The 22,279-nt window shown below is 45.1% G+C and overlaps 1 protein-coding gene across 4 annotated transcripts in view; it reads left to right on the top strand.

Moving 5' to 3' along the window:
- The window catches only part of ADAMTS16 (ADAM metallopeptidase with thrombospondin type 1 motif 16), a 119,212-nt gene extending 97,136 nt beyond the window's left edge, over positions 1-22,076 (top strand). For 3 of the 4 annotated variants that reach the window (XM_053250585.1, XM_053250588.1, XM_053250587.1), the window contains 5 exons: positions 4,234-4,435; positions 7,806-8,000; positions 9,112-9,330; positions 11,703-11,850; positions 20,096-22,076. In XM_053250585.1, the coding sequence (XP_053106560.1) occupies positions 4,234-4,435; positions 7,806-8,000; positions 9,112-9,330; positions 11,703-11,850; positions 20,096-20,211 (880 nt within the window). In that variant the 3' untranslated portion in view covers positions 20,212-22,076. Of the gene's footprint in view, positions 1-4,233; positions 4,436-4,682; positions 5,890-7,805; positions 8,001-9,111; positions 9,331-11,702; positions 11,851-20,095 lie in introns of those variants that run through there. The other variant, XM_053250586.1, reaches the window with a different exon arrangement.
- The last annotated feature ends 203 nt before the right edge of the window (positions 22,077-22,279 follow it).

Raw genomic sequence — 22,279 nt, 5'->3', positions numbered from 1 at the left:
GATAAAAACACTGTATGTATGCAGTCTGTAGACCAAAACGTAGTGCCTATATAACTGAATTTTAGTACTATATATCTTTCAAGAAAATGATTTCTCTGGATGCTATAAGGTTGGATTTTTAACTTATTTTTAATGTATATTATTGTGCTTTGAATATTATTTCATGGATCTTGTTAACAGCTCTTAGCCTCCTTTTGGATAGAAAGTCAGGGCAAAAATGGTCAAACTGAAAAAGTGGAACAGGCAGCCTAGTGCTATGTTTTGAGTTCTAGCTGCTGTGAGAGGCTTGTGCCTTACTCCTATTGCCTCCTTGGCATGACTTGTTCTCTCACTCTGAAGGTGATGTCAGAAGCCCTGTGCCATGTTGAAGGAGCTCACACTGCACCTCCTCCCCATATCAGTGTTGCTCACCTTCCACACTGAAGCATGGGCTCCTCCCACATGCTCCAATGTTACCCAAGCAATGAAAAAAAACAAAAAACCCATCCACCACCACTCTTCAGTGACTCGTAAACTGACTTCCTAAACTGCAAAAGTAACATGTGAAGGGGCCCTAACTAAGTACTGAAGCATATGTTCTGGGGAATCTCATGATGTATTATTTCTTTGACTGTACCACTCAGGTGGAAGAGTGTCACACATTTGAGCACTCCCTCATGCAAAACACTCCCAGCACAAAGAAAACTAGTTTGTCAAAGCTAGAATTCCTAATTAATGCTGAAACGGTATCAGCCAAGACCTGTGAAAGCAGCTTCTGCACTTAGCATCTGTCAATTGATTTCTCTCTCCTGTTGTCATAAACATAACATATTTGTCAACCATAATGACATCTATTCAAGTGACGATCTCGGGACAGAATGATCAAGACAAAGATCTGTACATAAGTATAGTTCCTCAACCAGAGAGGTGAGAAAATAATTTTACTGACAGAAGTCACACTTAACCACCCTAGAATCACTTCCTTCTTAAGGTCTGGTGTGCAGTAGCATTTTGGCTTCACGCATTCCGTGAAATATAATCTCTTCATGAGGTTTAAAAGCTTGAAACATCCACATGTCTTATGCGCACAGAGCTTCATCTTTTAGATTACAAGCACACTGAAGTGTTTTGTGTTCATGTTTTAGGCAGTATGCTTAAATGCCCCATCCAAAAAAAAAAAAAAAAAAAGCAGCTGTGAAATAGAGCATCCAGAAGTGTTGACGGGAATGTTTTAGGTCACTTGCTGAGGACTTGGGTTACTGCTCCAGGTTTCTCTCCTTCCGCACTCTTTGCCAATCAGCTGTCATCATCCCCAGTCTTTTCCATGCCAAGGTCTGATATCGGGCAGTAATCTTGGGGAAATAGAAAAGAGTATGAGCAGATTCCTGGGGCAGCCTGAAACCTGCCCCTAAGGTCAGCAGCTAGAACATCTGTTCAAACAGAAGAACAGGGGAAAATGTGACGGCAGCATGTCCTGCTATTTTGTCTGTATCTCATTACTAGTTCCTAGATACAACAGCAGAAGCAGAATATGTTTGTGACTATTAAATAGAACACAATACAAGAATATGGGGAGTTTAAGCAAGCTGTATTTGTCAATAGGTGATGAAGGATTGATGGGAAGTCCTTGACACACTGAACTATTTCCCTTGCAGCAGCACCAGGATGTGTGATGCAATCTATACCCTTCTTCTGGAATGTTATATTTTGAAACCTATAATGAAAAGTAATACAAAGCATCTCACAGATGAGGGGAAACTATGGTGGCTGAAAGAACAGGGGTTTGACTAAGCCACCTAGTGAGCCCATCCCCATATGGCTGTGAGAACAAGCTCAGCAAGTTCATGGCTAGGACTGAACTGGGGATGCCCTAGTCCACAGCTTATACTCTTAACTACTACCATGCACTATCTCTCTCAACTGGCCTATGCTGAGCTGATTTATCTTGTTTAATGGGGAGGTCTCTAGAAAAGACGCAGTGCATTTTAGTTGCTTCTGCATTATATATACTGCCACAGGGTGTTTTTATGTTGGAATTGGAAGGGAACTATTGTCATGCCTTACTACCAGTTGCAGGGGAGTAATAGCAGGAGAGAGAGCATGCCCTCAACTTGTGCCTGTGGCTTCCAGCGGCATCTGGTGGGCCACTATGTGAAACAGGATGCTTGACTAGATGGGCATTGGGCCTGATCCAGCTGGGCTGTTCTTATGTTCTTATGACAACACATACTTCAGAATTTGAAAATAGGTCCAAGATTACTAAAGGGCAGCTCTGATGTCCTCCCTTGAGGCCCCTGTAAGATTTCTTAGGGAAAGCAATATTACCACCAACTGACAAAATAATGATGCAAAATATTATTTTTATTTATTTATTTAATTTCTATATGAGCACTGCTGTACCCCTTGCCCAGTACCCCATCCTGTTCTCCACATATGTGCACATACTCATGTGGCAACAGTATGTGGCATTGGTTCAATGCCGTGTCTGTCATATGCATGTATAGTGTACGTTCAGAAGACAGCTTACCTCTTTAACTGTGTGTGACTTCCCCAAAAATGATTGCTTCCATGTTTAGAGGCATGTACATATATTTTCCTCAGTGAAAATGATACTTCCTCCTAAAGAAATCTCTTGACTAGCAGTCACCTTCAAGGCTTACCAAAAATGCCGTCAATTGTTACAAAGTAAATTTTAATTAACTCATCAACTCATATGAGTGCCCATAATGTTCTCATTAACTCTTCTCATGTTAATGAGAATTCTGTTGAAAAGACATTGATAATGGCTCTTAGACATTTATTAGTTTGAGGTCTTTTTGTTCTCTTTTTTCATAAAAACTAATAAAATGACAGTGATGTGTAAACAACAGTAAGCCAGTCATGACTGATAGTTGACTAATAACTGACAAAAATAAAATAAAAATGCTACCTGAATCTTCTAATCCACAACCCTCAGTCTCTCAAAGACATTACACTTGATCTTCAAAGATATAGAAGTTGCCCACCCCTATGTTAGAGTAAAAGGAAGGTGGGGCAAACAAGAGGGCTGTTCATTCATCTTCTTTCCTACATGAAGGAACAATCAAAATGTGTATTCTGGCCACACATCCTGATGTCCATGCATTAGCAGTTAACATGAGGGGGCTGTATGCATATTGGCCTCCTCTGTGCAGTCAGGAACACAGATCACTCCAGACTTTTCAGATTTCCAAATGCATGAGTTAGCATTATGTGTATACAGGCCTTTCACTCTGACATCCAGTATATGGATGTGAGGGCATGGCTGGCACACACCCCAAAGCTGTGGTGTGTGGCCAGAGATGCATTTCCATTTCCTTCTCATACATTCTCTGAACATGTGGGGAGAAATGAATGAACAGCCCTGTCTTTCAGTTACTGAGGCCTGAGAGCATATCATTATTATTATTTTATATAGTTATGTACCACTTTCAACAACAAAAACTTCTCAGTGTTGTTTACATAGTAAAGGTATGAGAAAATGGCTCCCTGTCCTAAAAGGGCTCACAATTTAAAACACACACACTCAGGAGACAACAGCAACAACCATTCAATAACTGCAACATGCTGGGCTGAATAGGTACAGTTGTCTCCCCACCTGCTATATAACAAACCATCACCACTTTCTTTTCTATGGAAGTAAATATAATACTTAATAGAGTTTTTCCCCACTTAGTACAGGATATTGCCTTATTGTGATGTGTTTCCCCCCGGTTTCTTTTCTCTCCCCATTCCCCACCCCTGTTGTATCGGGAATGAATAGGCATTATACAAGGGAAATTAGAGGTGAACCTGGGATTCTACATTGTTTGTGCTTTTCCTTATTTTCAAAAATTCCCTATACGCACCGGACTTCCACAGGGTCATTTGTCTGAGTTCTGCTTATCCTCTGGAGATGAGGATAAGATGAGATAACCCTGATGTATTCTGCCTTCAGGTCTTTGGGGGAAAGCCAAGATACAAATGTGACAGATGACCAGGGCTGGACTGGGGGCACTGAGAGAGCCGTGGAATGTATATGGGGAGGGTGCCAGGTTTTGAGCAGAATGGGTAATGAAGGGTGGGAGTTGGGGCGCAGGGGTGCCCCGCGAGTGGGGCGCACCGGGAATATGTCCTGTTGCCCTGTGGGCCAGTCCGAGCCTGTAGATAACAATACATTAAATTATCGTCACATTGGGTTAAATGAAGCAGTAATATCCCAAAAGGTAAAACTTATCTTTGAATCTGTTTTTCTAGCTGGTCTGTTGGTAACTGGAGTGAGTGCAGCATGACTTGTGGAGCAGGGGAGAGGTTCCGGTATGTTCGCTGCATGCAGAGAATTCAGTACAAGCCAGAATGGGTATCAGACTCTCTGTGTCGACCCCCTGCCCCAGTAACCAGGGAGCTCTGCAACACTCAAAGCTGTCCTCCCATCTGGAGCACTGGGTCCTGGTCTGAGGTAAATTAAATTCCCAGGTGTTTTCTTTAAATACTAGAGTTGTTCTGTAGCCCATCCCTTGTTAGGTCTGTGTTCAGGTGAGTTGACAAACCAGCAGTTATTCAGAGGCGCCCTTGCTTTATTAGATGGGAACTGATGCCCCATAGTACAAGGCTTAATTCAAGGCAGTTATCTATACTCATGGTAGAACCCTTCTGCTAGGGCTGATCTGAACACCCCTTTCCATTTTCATCCCCCTTTTTCACAGATGACAAAGAAGGAGGATTCAGCAAAGTTCAAGGGGGCCATGAACTTCTCCAACAGTTTCATTATAGAGATGGGTTACCTTTCTTGCTGGTGGTGGCATTGGTGATATTCTCTTTCTTTTAACTGAAGATGTTGGATTTTTGGAGGTGGCTGCGGCAGCACTTAAAGCACTGCTTTTTCCCTGCTGGGTGTCTCCTGATAGCCATAATTTATCCCCCTGAATGCACTGGAGAATGATACTATCTCCCAATATTGCAGCGTTCCCTGTCCACTCCAGGGGGGAATAAGTGCATAGCCACTGTGGGCCTATAGAAGGTTGTTTCCCCCGCCCCCTCCGAATATACTAGTCTTCATGTTCTGCAGCTGCCTCTTCTACTACCCTATCCACCCCCAGCACAGTACCTCCAGTGACTGTTGCTGGTGTCTGTCATGTTTCTTTTTAGATTTTGAGCCCTTTGGGGACAGGATTCCATCTTATTTATTTGTTGTTTCTCTGTGTAAACCACCCTGAGCCATTTTGGGAAGGACGGTATAGAAATCGAATAAATAAATAAATACCCACAGAGGTATTTCCCCATGGGCCTGTAGAAGACTGCATTTCCCCCAGAATGTACTGGGCTTTAACGATTGCTGCTGCCACCCACAGAGTAAGGTCGTTCACACAACCACAATCTCTAGTGGCTAGGGAGAACTGGGGGGGAAGGCGGGATTATACTTACCTTCCCCCACACGACCTCAGTGATCCTCTCACCATGCTGCTCGGCCATGCACATGATTGCCGCTGCGGCAAATGGCATGGTGTTCTGGAGGCTGAGAAAATGCAACCCAGCCTCTAAAAATCCCATAATGCACCATGCGAGGAGCACAGTGCATTGGGGAATTTCCCTACAGCCAGGTATTCTAGCTGCCCAACTCTGTGTCTGCTTGGGCTGCAGGCTGATCATGCATGCATGTAATTACTGGATTCATTATACCTTGATTATTCGACATGTAATTCACAGCTCCTGAACTGCTACTATTGTAAATTATTGTGTATGAGGAGATACAAAACTTGTCCTGGTGATGTTCCATCTGCAATAATATTATCACAAATCTTCACTTGACTGTGTTGTCTCAGTAGCACCCCTCATACCTAACTGAAGTAAAGATGAGCTAAACCACATGTGAAGTTACCCATAGGTTCACCTTGGAAGCTGAAATTCTTGTGGGTTTGTATAGATTCTAATGTACAGATCCCCTGTTAGAAATGTGCATATTCCCTTTCAGTTTGGGATATAGATTCTCTAGCATCTTCAAGTTATGCATTTATGACTTTTTAACTGAGAAAACTACTACTATTGCTACTATTACTACTACTACTACTACTATTTATATACCACTTTTCAACAAACGTTCTCAAAGTGGTTTACATAGAAAATCAGTAATAACTAAAAGTTGGCTACCTGTCCACAAAGGGCTCAAAAGAAACATAAGGTAGACACCACCAGCAACAGCCATGGGAGAGTTGCTGTGCTGGGGCTGGATAGGAACAGTTGCTCTCCCCTGCTACATATAAGAGAATCACCACTTTAAAAGGTGCCTCTTTGTTCAGTTAGCATAGGTAACTATTAGGAAAACAAATAGAACTAACCCACCGATAAGCAGCAAGCTGTGTATTGAACACACCACACTATGTACTAGTGTACATCAACCTTCCTGTTTCCATGATCTGAGGCAGTATACCTCTATATACTATTTGTTCAGGGGTGAAAGTAAACAGTGAGGAAGGGCAGTTTGCTTTTATGCCCTGCTTGTGTAAACTTCCTAGAAGCATTGGGCTAGCCATGAGACCGGCACCATTCACACAACCGGGTGGGGGGGGGGCGGCAGGGGGAAGGCTTACTAAACCTTGCCTATCCCCAGATGATCCTTCACTGCTCAGTGGGATCGCGCTCCATGCTGCTACACTATCAGCCGTGCTCCATATGGATCTAGCGCCACATGGCATCGACCTTTTGCACCAGTAACCCTAATGACCACTAGGGGCATTGGGAGGAGAGAGAGAGAGTGTGTGTCTCCTTCTCTTTCCTATTTATCTCTGCCTCTATGACCCCTCTATGGATAGAATGTACTCAGGAACTTCCTGGGAGTGACTTCCTTTTTCTTCGCAGAATGCTTCTAGCTCTCCCTCTGAGCACCATGCCTCTATAGGTCTCTCTCTGACCAACATGTAGCCAACTGTTAGATACAGTGGTCCCTCGACTTACGAAGTTAATCCGTTCCGAACGCACGTTCGTAGGTCGAAATTTTCGTAAGTCGAAAAGCGCACCACGGAGGTCTGGAAACATTTGTAAGTCGAGGAAACCGCATCTAAAAATTCGTAAGTCGAGGAAGCCGCATCTAAATCGGCAACGACTTCCGGTCATTTTTGTCATTCGTAAGTCGAAAACTTCGGATGTCGAGTAGTTCGTAAGTCGAGGGACCACTGTATAGGCCTTTTCCTATCATCATGTATTCCTGAATAAAGTAGATTAGTTTAACCTTACATGAATCTCCATGCTTATTATTTGCAAGCTGTTGCCCCTGAGACCCTGTTAACATATGCTGTAATGGGAGTGAATTAGCTCCCGAAATACTCTGCTCTGTAAGTAATTACCCCCAACAGCAGGGTGGATTTTTCTGAGGCTGGGCCCGTGCTTGCACATGAGAAGTTAGCCACGGGTAAGGGAGCGCTCACTCCCTTCACCTCCACTAACAGCAGGGCTTAAAAGCCGGGCTAGGTGGCACTGGCCCACCAGAATCGGGCCTGATCCCAGTGGTTCTCAAGTGCAGCCTAAGCTGTGCTATGTGTCCCTGGTCCTGGTTAGGATGTGCATGAGAACAGCCTCACCATCTAGTTTCAACATGTATCTTCCTATATATGTAAACAGAAGTACTCACGAAAGCATGTTCTTCTGGAAAAGCATTTGGAGATATTATTTTCTGACCTGGTGTAATGTTAGGATTCTTAACATTAAAACATTCATTAGTATACTGATTCATTAAAAATTCATCCTACTAATATGTTTTACTTATTTCTTGAACTTTGTTCTACTTCTGGAAAACAGCAATCCCAAAAAGTTTGTTTTTCATTCCACTTTCTCAGTGCTCTCGAACATGTGGGAAAGGCTGGAGAAAGAGAGTGGTTGTGTGTAAAAGTTCCATTTCATCTCCCTGGGCTCCAGTTCTATCGGATGCTGCCTGTGCAGCAGAACTGAAACCGAAAATGCAAGAAGCCTGCCTCCTTAAGCGATGTCATAAACACAAGAAACTACAGTGGTTTGTGTCCACATGGTCTGAGGTGAGCAATAGGTAGCTCTGCTGCATTTCTGTTAATTACAACATTTATTTTTAAAGACAGAATTACAAGCCAGCAGGGAATCAGAACACAAAATGGCCAGTTACAGGTGAATATGAACATAATGGCTGCCATCCACAGTGGCTCTAGCAAGTTAGCACAAACAACTTTCTTATTTCCAGTCTCCTCCCTGCATCCCCACAAGCTGCCAGAAAAAGCCGTTGCCAAGGCTTGAGGGATCCTTGGCAACAGCATTGGGTTGTGGTGCCAGTGGATACAGAGGAGGAGATACACAAAGATACCTTCTGCTGGTGGAATGTATCTCCATGTGGTTTCCATGGTCTGCCCCTTCAGCCTCCCATGCCCCATCCCACACTGTGATGGCTTTTTTGGGCTGCAGCGAGGACAACCTGCAAGCAATTCTCCTCTTCCCCCTACAGAGGGGAGGGGATAATTGCTCACACATGACTTACACAAACTCTGTCTGATGCTAGGTCCACTGTGGATATTAGCAAGTGTTCTTAGAGGACAGGGGCTGCTCTGAAACTGCCCTTCACGGTGTTCAGTCCAAATGTACTTTTTCTGCTCCAGAGTTGTGCTTTGGGTGAGGGGAAATGGTTTTGCAGATTTGAAGCCAAAGTCAGCTGTGTACAGCACTGCTTAACCGATGGAAATCCCTTCCCAGTGATGTCACCAAGAAATCTTCATCTCCAAAACAGTTTTGCAATTAAAAAGAACTTCTAAAATTAATAAGCAATGGGTGAAGGGGAAAATGCATGTGTTCATGCAGTACTTTTAAAAATGAAAAGGTGGACATCCCACGTGAAAAATGGTGGTGGGGAAAGGGGGGACTGATGTCTGAACAGTGTTGCCCTACTTGTCCCTGTTATACCATCTGTCATTTCTGCCTCTGAGTATGAAGATTCCATTTAGTTATTGCGACTAATAACCACTGAGTGTGGAACTGCTCAAATACAACCCACAGAGATGGGAATCTGACTACAATCAGAATGAGCCCAGATGTATCATAGCCTGGGGAAGTTGCAAAGAAAGGGACAGAGGACCTAAACCTATCTGACATTTGAATATATCATTGCTTTGTCACTCCCACCAGTGCTCTGTGACATGTGGAAAGGGATTACAAAGACGAACACTGAAATGTGCAGAAAAATATGTTTCTGGAAAATACAGGGAACTTGCGCCTAAGAAGTGTTCTCACCTGCAGAAACTGAACATAGAACTGGAAAAAGCCTGCATTTTAAACTCATGCCCCAGATACCCTGTGCATTCACTAGTCAGCCAGGGCAGCTGGGTCTCCTCTTCGTGGTCTCAGGTAAGGAAACCTGCTCACTTTGAAACTGTTTTATGTTTCACGTCTGGTCTCATCTATCAAGTTTCTTTCCAACAGGATCTCTTCTGCTGTTGGCATGGTCTATTAGTCACAGATCTGTCCTGTGGAGAGAGCTGGTGTCGTGCAGTAGCTAAAAAGCTGAGGTTTTCATGTTCTCTCTCATAACACTAGAACTCAGGGGCACCTGATAAAATCGATTGGTCGTAGGTTTAGGGCAGACAAAAAGCACTTTGTCACACAGCCCATAATTAACTTAACGGAATTTTCTGCCACAAGCTTTAAAAGGAGGAGTGGACAAATTCATGGAGAATAGGTTTATCAACATCTGTTACTCATCATAATTGAAAAGATTCTCCATATTCAGGGGCAACCTACCTTTGAATGAATACCAGGAGCTTTTCCAGACAGCAGGCTTACTGCAGGTTTACTGGGAGGCTTTACTGAGAGAGAGTTCAGAGTTGCCCCAAAAAACTGATGCCAAAAGTGGATTTTTTTTTTTTTAACCTTGGATATAAATCAGGCTACACCCTTAACACACAATTTAAAAAAACCCGAATTGTGAGTGAAGGGCTCCCTGCAGGTCATAGGGACTTCAGGGTAAATTTGGCCGATATGTGAACACACACCCTCCATTCTGGAGGATATGCAAACTGAAAGCCAGGTGTGAAGGCTTTCAGTCACCCCCCCCCACCAAAAAAAAAGATTGACCAGGGTTTATGGGAAAGAATTTTATATTACAATTGTTTAATATATACTTTACAAATCATTCTTGCAGACTATTTGCATATTAAGACTTAGTAGGAGTTTTTCCAGTTAGGCTGATGATTTTAGTGAATTTTTCAGGTGAGAACCTTACAGTGGGAACTGAGGGGGAATCTTTATTCCAGGTTAATTAATACTGTAGCTAAGCATCTTGTTGCAGATCATTAAATGCCAGCAATTATCTGGGAAGCTGCTGTGTGTGTTCATGACATAGTAACCAGCAAGCTCCTCACACTTAGCACGGAGTTTTAGATTACACATTAATGTGTTGTAAGAGCTCAGTTGCTTGTAAGCATTTTCACACCATGCTCCATGCTAAGCACTTGAGAAGGCTGTAAAGATACAGTGGCTTGATGCCCACGGAGGTTTATTCTTGGATTGGCTGCACCATTTGACCATCCAACTGACAACTTAGGTTTATTATTTTCTTTCATATGCAGTATTGCAAAGGAGCCTAGAAGCAAGTCCTGGCTCTTTGTAATACACCTGTCTCAGTGTAAGAATTCTGGCCCCGACATTCTAGTTTTCTGTGTACAAGCAGTTTGCCATATGGGGGAATATTCAGGTGTATCCCTCCCACACACACACACACACATCTGAGTGGCACAACCCTAGAAACATATCATTGTGCAATTCCCTGGAGCTTTCCCAGACAACAGGCTTTACCGTGGCTTTACTGCAAATTTGCCCCCAAAAAACCAATGCAAAAAGTGGATTTTTTTACCCCGGACATTCATCAGGCTAGACTCTAAAACACAATGAAAAACGCGAATCGTGTGTGAAGTGCTCCCTAATATCTCTCACGGATTTCAGCATGAATCCAGCAGATGTGCAAACACACATCTTCCATTCCGAGCTAAAAGTCCCTCTGGAAATGCCCTGGGATCATGTGTTTCAACAATTTAGGCCTCTTCTCACATTACCTCTGTGGGAGCCACTTCAGCTTTGGCCCTTCTTGCACTGGTTGTATAATATTGCATGACCAAAAAATGGGACGGGTGGAGCTATGCATTGAGAAGCAGGTACAGGCTCTTCTCACTTAGCTCTTTGGAGCAAATTAGACAGGCTGCAATCTAGACACCAGCATTTGTTGGTTGGTTGGTTGGTTGGTTGGTTGGTTGGTTGGTTGGTTGGTTGGTTTTGTGGGGCAGCGGGGTGGAAACCTGCCTATAGTGGAAGAAAGTATTAGAAGCCCCTTGAAAGCCATACTTCAGAGCCCAGGAGTACGAGGTTTGGTAATATTGCTACTTGCAGCCTTAAGCCTAGTTGCTTCACAGTGAGATATAAGCCTGCAAACCCATGCACACTTACCTGGGAGAAAGTGCCACTGAATCCAGTAGGACTGATGTCCAAATTAATATACATAGGACTGTGCTGTATATGAAAGACCTTTATTGCTTATTTGACATTGGTGATTCATAGTGGCTAGGTAGCTGGAATAGCACCTGACAAGTGTGAAAAGTCATTGTTGAATCAGCACAGACTCTGGTCTTGTATTTGCTGATCCAAGCATAAACTGACAGTTACAACGGGCATGTATTCTGTTAAATGTGGGGCTGGGATAACACATGGACCTCCTCTCTGCCTTACAGTGCACTGCAACCTGTGGAGGTGGCACGCAGGTGAGGTCCGTTCAGTGCCTAGCGCATGGGAGGTCAGCCACAGGATGTCTCTTGCATCAGAAGCCCATTGCCTCACAAGCCTGTAATACCAACTTCTGCCCACTTCCCGAAAAGAAAGGTAACTTCAAATTCTCCTTTTCTTTCTGAACTTCTACTTTTGCCTCCTAAGGTTTGAGCTTCTGAATTGTTGTTGATGTTACCCTGCCTTTCTACAAAAATACTCAAGGCCAGTTACAGTAATAGACATTAATAAAATATATCATACAACAAATATAAAGCAATAAACAGTCCTTAAGACCAGTATCTCTATGAAAACAACAGATTAAAACATATCAATGGCAGTAGTAAAATATGCCTTATCCTGGTTGAAATACAATTCAGAGAGCCCACCAAAATAAAATTGAATAAACTAGCGGAGGTAGTTGCTCAACTGGTAACAAAAGCCACAGCCAGACATTATGGGCTATGTGTGGCTCAAGCCAAAACCAGAAGCTCTGTCGCCCTGTTCGTACATCCCCCCCACCTCTACACATTCAGCACACATTTGGAGGAGGAGCAGGTTTGGTGCTATGGTCCCACTCCTGCCTTGCCTGCTTAGCTCCATACGTTCAAGCAAAGGAAGCCCATGAAGAACCCAGCCGTACATCCAACAGGAGCCCATGCATGTATAGCTGTTAGTTAGTTAGTTAGTGAGACATTTATTGCATGATCATTGGTCAATACAAAAAAAGAAAAGTTAAAAGAACTAAACACAAAGGAAACATCATGAAATATAAACAGTTAAAATAACTACAAAAATATCAATGTCAGGTAGCCAGGAGAGTTTTCTTCAACTTTTCAGCAGCATGAACAAATTTAGCTACCTGATTGACTTAAAAAATATAACCCTGCAACAGAAATGATAATCTACTAAGATCATCAGAGAACATATTCATGTGTATAAAAAAAAGAGAGAGGTCTAATCTATCCCTGTATTCAAACAGGAACAGATAATTTAAAAGATAATGCAGTATATTATCCTCTTGAGGGTTAGTACAGCCACATATCGAGGATTCCACTTCTGAGACAATGTTGAGCCTCTTCACGTGATCGGGAGCATGGATCATGCAGGTTCCCGATCACATGGAGATCCTATGTGCATACAGCATGTATAGCTGTATATACATAGGATCGTCGTGATCAGGAACCTGCATGATCCATGTTCCTGATCATGTGAATAACTTACAACATGCAACTGTATGAATGTAGGCTCCCTCTGCAGACAACCAAACTAGGGATGTGCATGGAACCGCTGCAGGAAGGCTTGAAGGCGGCAAGGGTGCTGCTTTAAGAGCGGGGGAGGGTGCATTTACCCTTTTCGCTGCTTTCCCCCCGCAAGTCCATTTACTTGCAAGCCCATCAGGGCGGCAGTGTACCTCCTTGCTATCCTGTTGCCCCCATTGTCCGGATATGACCGGAAGTCTCCAACGCACCCGCATGCGCAGGCACGTCGGAGACTTCCGGTCATGTTCAGCCAACGGGGCAGCAGGGAGGTACACTACCGCCCCGATGGGCTTGCAAGTAAACGGATGCCAGTGGGGGGAAAGGGGCAGGAGGGGTAAGTGCACCCTCCCCCACTCTTAAAGCTAGACACCCCCCACCATCGAACCAGTTCTTTGAACCAGTTCGGAGGCCCATAAAGGGTTCGGAGGCCCATAAAGGGTTCGGAGGCCCATAAAGGGCCTCTGAACCGATTCCATGCACATCCCTAAATCAAAGGAGAAGAGAAATTGCAACGCTTGGTCCTGCCCTTTTACCTGGAATTAAAAGGGCAGGACCAGGAGATGCAATTTCTCTTCTCCTTCACATCTTCAGTGAGCATATGGGGAAGGTGTAAATAGGGCTTCTTCTTTTGACAAAGTTCCCCGCCCAAAGTTCCTGAGGAAACTTAGCAGTCATGGAATAAGGGGACAGGTTCATGTGTGGATTGGTGACTGGTTGAAAGACAGGAAACAGAGACTAGGAATAAATTGACAGTTTTCATGGAATGGAATCTTTATTTTGGTCATTGACTGGACAAAAGGACAGTTCTTCTTAGTGGTCTCTGTCCATCACACAGATGGGCTTCACACCTGCAGGAAGACCAGTCCGGAAACCTATCAAGCTGATAAATTCTTTTCTGCTTTCCTAGCTAGGTAGCTAAGGAAAAGCCCTTATCCTTAGTCACGTGACCCAAACCCCTTCACCTCTGGAATCTGTCAAGCTGTTCTCCTAGCTACATTACTTTAATTTTTTCTTTTATTCTGCCTCCCTTCTATACCTATATACTTCTTTCTGTCTTTTTTGCATGTTTATTTCCTTAGGTTTAAAAAAAAAAGGAGAAAGAGGGAGCTTTTCAGGGGGAGTGGAACTTTCCCTCACCTCACCTGAGGCACCCACGGTTTATGGCCAGTACAGCACCTTTCAAACGTTGCCTGAACTGCCGCTCAGCCTTCCCTTCTTCAGATGGGCATACCCTCTGCCTTTTTTGCTTGGGAGAAGCCCACGTAGCCACTGCTTGCCCACATTGCCAGAAGCTTTCAAAGAGGGCTAGGCATGACAGACAGTCATGGCTCCAAGTTTTTCTGTGGGAACGAGCCTTGTCAGCAGCTGTGATGGAGTGTCCCAACACTCCTTCAGAAGCTACCTCTGGGGAAGGGTGCAAATCATCGGTGGTGGTTCCCTCGCCACCTGGAGGGCCTGGGACTCTCCTGGGGACTCCCTCTGCCTCCCTTGTGCCATCAGCTCCCATTGTATTGAAAATTACCTCAGAGGGACCGGCACTAAAATCTTCCATTTCGGTGCAGCCGTCTGTTTCTGGGATGTTACTCGTTTCACCCGCGGCTCCCTCGGTCGCCCTGGTGGCGAAAAGGAAGAAGGCTAAAAAAGACAAGGGTGTCACAGGCTCGGCACCGAGAGTTAACACGGCGCCGAATATGAGTGAGGCTCTGCCAGCCCCAACACAGGCGCACCATGCCGCCGCTTCCTCTTCACATTCAGAGACTTCTGTGCCCGTCAAACGTAAACACAAAGCACAGCACTCTGAGCCTGTTCCTGCAGCTCAAGGGCATGCACCGCCCCCACAATCCCCCAGCACAACACCGCTCCTGGAAGCAACGCTCAGCCTCACAACCGGCTCCTGCCATGCCCCACTCTATTATTCTGGATGCTGACATGGATGCAGGGGCAGGACGCTCTGACCTTGTTTACACCTCTGATCCTGATGGATCTTTATCGGGGGAATCTAGAATGGCCAGTGCCTATTCTCCTCTGCCTGGGTATTCCCCACGTAGAGGAGGAGCTTACTACCCTTATGGGGGGCGCCTTATGAGGACTCGGACATGGAATACTATGACGAAGACCCATATGAATATGACCCTTATGAGCAGGATCGATACCATTTTCATCAGGCTCGCTCTGTCTCCATGTACCCCTGTCGTGAGTGCTATGGGCCACCCCAGCGCTACCACTCTCAACCACCCTATTGGCCATATCAGAGATGGGGAGAGGAACCTACTCATTCCTCTAACGTCGACCCAATGAACATGAAGCATCTGCCCAGGCGTGAAACCAGGTGCCTTGCTCGCCCCTGCACTACTGCCCATGCCACCTCGCCACGGGACCGCGTGTGCCCCAGCATGAAACATACTATACCTGTGTCGCAGCCACCGCCGTCTGCTTTGATTGCCTACAAGGAGGGCTGTGAGACTCTTCAGGCACCAGCCCAGGCCTCTCAGGTGGATGCCCCACACTCTTGGACTCGCTGGGAACAGCTCCGCCGGACAAGATTTTGGCATCCTTCGCCTCTTCGGACTCCTCATCAGATTCTAACTGACTCTCCCTCCTTCCTCCCCTCCCTCCTGTCCAGCCACCCCCGCACCCAAGCGCAGGAAGAAGGACAAGGGCAAACTCCCATAATCTCCTACTGCAGATCTCAAGTCCTTTTCTACCTATGTATCCATGATGGCCAAAGCTCTGGGCATCCAACCCAAGGACACCCCTGCGCCAGCAGCTAACCCTTTATTTGATGTTCTTGCAGATGCTTCTTTGGCCCCCATCGCTCTCCCTATGAACCAGATGCTCCTGTACATAGTCAAGGAGTTTGGGGACAAGCCTGCTTCGGTCTCAATGGCTTCTAGGAGAATAGAAAACTTATGCAAGGTTCAGGACGAAGACTCCTCAGTTCCTGCATCTCTAAATACAATTGTTGTGGAGGCCGCCCAAACAAAATCGAAAAACAAGATGTTCTCCACACCTGTGGACAAAGAGGGTCGTAGACTAGATACCTTTGGCAAGCATCTTTATGCCAGTGCAACAATGGGCATTAAAATAGCCAACTACCAGGTGTGCATGGCGAGATATAATCACCTCCTTTGGGGCAAGCTTTCTGAATATACCCAGGACCTGCCCACTGACCTTAAACTGAGTCTCTTGGCCTTCCAAGTTGATGGCTATGAACTAAGTAAGCAGATGCTGCATGCTTGTAAACACACCACTGACTCTGTAGGACAATCACTTACGACCTCGGTGGCTTTGCGAAGACATGCTTGGCTTCGCTCTTCTGGCCTGAATCTTGATACTAGAACCAGAAGAAGACCTCCCATTTGACGGATCAGCCCTCTTTGGCACCCAGACCGATGAGACATTAGAGCACGTACAAAATAGGGATGTGCATGAACCGGTTTGGAGGCCATTTTGGAGGCCTCTGAACCGGTTTGGAACCGGACCGGTCCGGCACTGAGGGGGAGTCTACCTTTAAGGGCGGGGGGGTAGTACTTACCCCTCCCGCCGCTCTTCCCCCTCCGGTGCTGCATTTAAGGATGAAGTTTTGGAGACGGCAGCGTTCCTCCCTGCCGCCCCTGCCCCTGTCGTTGCCCGGAAGTCTGGTACAAACGAGCACGCATGCACTCGCCACGGCACGCGCCTGTTGCCGCCGTGCGTGTGCGCACACCACATACATCACATGCACACACAGCGTGCGTGTGACGTATGCGGCGCGCGCTTGGTGGCAACAGGCGCGCACGCCGCGACGAGCACATGCGTGCTCGTTTGTACCAGACTTCCGGGCAACGACGGGGGCAGGGGCAGCAGGGAGGAACGCTGCTGCCCCCAAAACTTCATCCTTAAATGTACCGCCGGAGGGGGAAGAGCGGCGGGAGGGGTAAGTACTACCCCCCCGCCCTTAAAGGTAGACTTCCCTCTGTGCCGGACCAGACCGGTTCGGTTCCGTGCACACCATTAGTACAAAAGATGCGCAAGACTGCTCAAGATGCACAAGATCGATCAGCTTCTTCTCTGCTTCAGCCTCACGGCGTTTTCACAAACCTTTTCACTCCCAAAGGCCCTATCAGCACTGGGCACTGCCAGCTGTCTCCTATGACCATTCTTTTCATCCTCCCCGCACGGGCCAACCTTGCCATCACTACAAGAGACGACAGTACCCCATCTCCAAACCCAGCCAGCAGAAAATGAAGTCTGCAACCTTCCCAAAGTGCTCCTGACTACCCGTGCTTGGGCTTCTGGCTACGCCCTTACCTGGATCGCTGGGAATCAATAACATCAGATCCCTGGGTACTCACCATTATCCAGCTGGGATATGCTATCGAATTTATACAATGCCCCCCAGACTCGAGCAAGCTGCCGACCCCTATGACACCCGTCCTTCAAGAAGAGATCAACTCGCTTCTTCTCAAAGATGCTATCGAGCGTGTTTCCCCCCGCCTTGAGGATGGACTCTACTCAAGGTACTTCACCGTACCGAAGAAGGACGGCGGGTAAGATCTATCTTGGACTTCCGCGTTCTGAACAAATATGTATGCTACCACCATTTCAGAATGCTTACTATTACGGAAATTATGACCCTACTGTCTCAAGGCATGTAGTTCGCCACCATAAATTTAGAGGACACTTACTACCATATTTCTATACGCCCTCAGCATCGGAAGTACCTACGATTCCAGCTAGGAGATGTCACGTACCAATTTCAGGCCATGCCATTCGATCTCTCTTCCGCCCCACGAGTCTTTATGAAATGCATGGTTGTGGTGGTTGGCCACCTGCAAGAGAGGGGGATCTAAATCTTCCCATATTTGGACGATTGGCTTTTGACAGCGTATTCGCCACAGGCATTACAGGACCACCTTCAGGTGGCCATAGACCTGTTGGAAGACCTCGGATTAAATATCAGTTACAAAAAGTTGCACCTTATCCCCACCCAATGTATTCGGTTCCTAGGGGTGATGTTCGACTCACTCACTGCTGCAGTGAAGCTCCCGGACGACAGGGTCCTCAATGTGCAACATCTGGTGGAGGAACTGTCCAGCCACCCTACCCATCCTGCATGGACGGTGCAACGCATGCTGGGCTACATGGCTTCGACTACTGCTGTCCTCCCCACAGCCAGGCTGCATATGAGATCCCTCCAATGTTGGTTCCTGGACATTTTCCATCCTCACCAGGAACACAATTCCAAGATTCTTCATGTTCCACTAGAAATTCGCAAGACCCTGCGATGGTGGGTATCCCTACCAAATTTGGAATGCTCAACTCCATTCCAGCAGTCCACTCCTCACGTACAAGTGACTACAGACACCTCGGAAGACGGCGGCCACTGGTCTGGCAAAGAGGCTGCACACCACATCAACTATTTAGAGCTTCTCGCTATTCACAGAGCTCTGAAAGCCTTTCTCCCAAATCTGTGTGGGAAACATGTCCAAATTATAACCGACAATACTTCAGCCAAGGCTTATATCAACAGGCAGTGGGGGACAGGGTCTCGTGCCCTTCTTTCCCTGTCTCTCCGCCTTTGGCACTGTTCCATCAGTTGGATCTCTCGGCAGTACACATCAGAGGTCACTCAAACACTTGACATGCACAGGCACATCAGATACTTCTGGTTGTATCCAGTCAACAGGGTGACAGGGAGGTACGCTGCTGCCCCGATTCACTTTGGAAAAAAGGAGTGCCGGAGGGGAAGAGTGGAGGGAGGGGGAAGTGCACCCTCCCCCACTCTTAAAGCAGCAACCCCCGCCATCAAGCCACCCCCACTTGGCTCCGTGCACATCCCTATCCAGCAGTGCTGTTCTTATGTTCTGTGACTCTAGCCTTTTCTCTATTAAGTTTCATTGTCTATGTTTTTCAATCGGAGAGTTTCCCTGCATTTTCTGGGAAAGTAATTCTTTTTTGTGGGGTCTGGATGGGGCGGAGCATTGGTAGTCTGTGCAAAGTCTAGAACCTACCTGCAAAACCTAGATAGATGTTTCTGTCTGTGTATGTTGGTCTGGGGGTTTCATGTAAGCATCTAAGTGAGACCCAGGCAGCTTTAGAGAGATAGAGATAGAGATGGAGAAACAGAGAAATAGTGAAGTGTTAAAAACGCCCTGTAGTTTGGGCCTGGCTTCTCCTTGCTTTTGCATTCCATTTGACAAACATATTGGCCAGTGAATCAAATAATGATTCAGTCATCTGCTTGCCCCTCCCCCCATGCTTTAGGCAGGTTCTGTGTCTTTTCATTCTTGAAGTACTGTATGTACATATATTTAATCAAACAGATTTTTATCCTCTTTTTTTCTTTTTAAAAAAGCAGAATCTGGTTTTTAAATGTTGAAAATTTGTTTTAGGGGGGAAACAGTTTTAAGCACTAGTTCCCTGTCAAGTCAGTTCTTTCCACAGCAGCGTAACAAAAACAGTGGGGAAGAAAACTACAAGCCTATTCAGACATTTTTTTTTTTGCACATGCATTCTGGTGTCTCTACACATACACATATTTTTGTGTGGATGACTGTACCTGTGTTTATTTCAAAGGGGAACCTGGGTACAGGCCCTCTCAAATGCAAATACAAAGAGGAAGTGTACTGCTGCATGTACATTCAACATGTGTGAATAACTATATATGTACAAATCTGTAAGGTAAGGTAAAGTGTGCTGTCAAGTCGATTTCGACTCCTGGCGCCCACAGAGTCCTGTGGTTTTCTTTGGTAGAATATGGGAGGGGTTTACCATTGCTTCCTCCCGCACAGTATGAGATGATGCCTTTCAGCATCTTCCTATATCCCTGCTGCCCGATATAGTAGCAGCGAGGATTCGAACAGGCAACCTTCTGCTTGTTAGTCAAGCATTTCCCCACTGCACCACTTAAGGTGTACATGCGTGTATTGTACACACACTACATGCATTGCACATAACATGTGAATAGGGCTTGTATGTCTGATCAAAACAATATGGTGAGTGCACTTACACAGCAGGCTCACTACTAAAATTATATCTGTCATTTCGCCCTGTGTCTTTCAAACCATGTTAGTAGTGTAATAAACTAAACTTTTTTTCTTTTACTTTTTATTTTTCAGATTTCTTCTGCAAAGATTACTTTAATTGGTGCCACTTGGTTCCCCAGCACGGTGTTTGTAATCATAACTTCTATGGTAAACAATGCTGCAGGTCTTGTATCAAGTCAAATCTGTAACTAAAACTTGGTTCTCGGATATGAAGCATCGTTTTGAGTACAAAATGAACTGCATGTTCTTACTTGGGGCTGTGCCCAATCAAGACAAAAGTCTCGAGAATGACTGCCATTTGCTCTGAAGCGTTCTTTTCATTAATCAGTGAGCCCAGGTACAAGTATAGTCAAGCACTATGCAGATGGGTGAAGTGTCTCAAATCCTTTTCAGTATTTTAATGGGATCCATGGTGCTGTTTTCTGCCAGGCATCTTGTTCTTAAGAGGAGCAGGGAAAAGGGAACAGTTTTCCAAGTTATAAACCTCACAGGGGCAGAGTTGAATCTTATGAACATCACAGGGGCAGAGTTGATTCTCATCATCTTTTGAGAAGACTTTGAAGAGGTGCCTGGAGGATGAATGTCTGAAACCAGCAACAGAGCAATTTGCTGAGCCTCAAAGAGGACTTGGTTTCTTTTTACCTCAGTTCCCACTGCCCCATTGCAATCAATGGGAGCTGTGCAAGAACACTACTGCACATGAGCGTTTCCATGGGGCTCACACTAGAGAACTTCCTATTGGATTCTGCCTGAAATATTTATTATTTCTTAGAATGGTGCTCTTGCAAAGCCAATATATAGGCAATGTTCATTTGTACTGTGAGTATAATCCGCGGCAAGGTTCTCCTGAACAAGTTCCATTCAAAGAATGAGAGCAGCTCAAGAACGCTCTGGTGCTCCATTTATTCAGTGATGCTTACAGGAACTCAAGACATAGTCTCCTAATGCTCTTGTGCAGCAGCTCCCATCCATTTCAAAGGGACCTCACACAGAAGGACTCCCTGGTGGATAGCACTGTTCACCTGCAGCCTCGTGCCAGCCATCCTGGCGTTAACATTTATAAATGACCTATGAAATCAAAATACGGTCACTGACTATAACAATCAAAATATACTTGAGGCATTTTTGCCATTTTTAAGAAATCTGAATTGCTTTAGTTAGATCTGTCATTTTTAATGAATTTGGAGAAACCAACAGGCCTCAGGGTGTTCTTTCTCCTTCTTGATTTCTGTCAGATAATAAAATCCTTTATATTTGATGTTTTCAAATGAGTGATCTTATTTAAATGTCCTTGTTTTATGCTTTACCATTAAGTATAAAAAGAGTGTCCTGCCATCAGTGTTACTTAAATGGCTGATTTTACCAAAATTTTGTTGTTTGCATTTAAACTTAAGGTACTACTGCTTTATATTCCAGCACCATAGTAGCATAATAAACCTATGCTTTGAAACATATTTTTGGCATTTCAGTAGCTATTTAGGACAACTGGAAACTGTTTCACAAGTTTAGAAGCTGCACAGAATACTAACATGAGGGGCTATATGTATTTTGCAGTACCATGGGAGTTCAATGTTGAGGTATTGAATGCAGAATGCTGCTTCCTGAGAATTTCAGCTCTCATGAAGCAAAGCAAGCTTCTAGCCATTGTGGCTGAAAAGGGATGCTTGAAAGTGTGTGGGTCCCATGGCTGCTGAAGTTTCAGATGCCAGAGCAGCTGCTGAATAAGAGTTCCATTGTTTGGGGTGGGGCTTCAATGGGACTGTATAACTGATGTCCCTTCCCCATTAAATGTGTAAAATAAAGGGGAAATGCAAACTTTAATGCATACTTTATAAAGGTCACAGAATTTTGGTTATTTTGGGTGGAGAATTTGGCTTGCCCTGGTGCAGAAACTTTCCTTCTTAAAACACAGGGTATACACAGCCCTGACTCAAATGTACACTGCAACTACAGCATAGGTGCTGCCTTAAGATTTTCTGGTGCTGTCACTCCAAATGGGAATCTGAATATTTATATTACCTGAAATGTAATTAAAAAAATTTATTTGTTTCTCTACTGTCTCATCACTTATTTGGTCAAGTTCAAAGGTAATCTAAAAATGCATATACCTTCTGATCTTGTTTCTGATGTTATTCCATAGTCCAAATTTGTTGGATCCATTTCTTGCCACAATTGCTGAGTATTAGCATTCTCTCTCTCTCATGCATACACACAAACGTATATCAGTTGCCAGGATTCTATCACACTATAGCATGT

The sequence above is a fragment of the Hemicordylus capensis genome, chromosome 4 (assembly GCF_027244095.1).
Source record: "Hemicordylus capensis ecotype Gifberg chromosome 4, rHemCap1.1.pri, whole genome shotgun sequence".
Taxonomy (NCBI): domain Eukaryota; kingdom Metazoa; phylum Chordata; class Lepidosauria; order Squamata; family Cordylidae; genus Hemicordylus; species Hemicordylus capensis.
The sequence above is the reverse complement of the archived record's forward strand: the minus strand, read 5'-3'. Positions and strand labels throughout refer to the sequence as shown.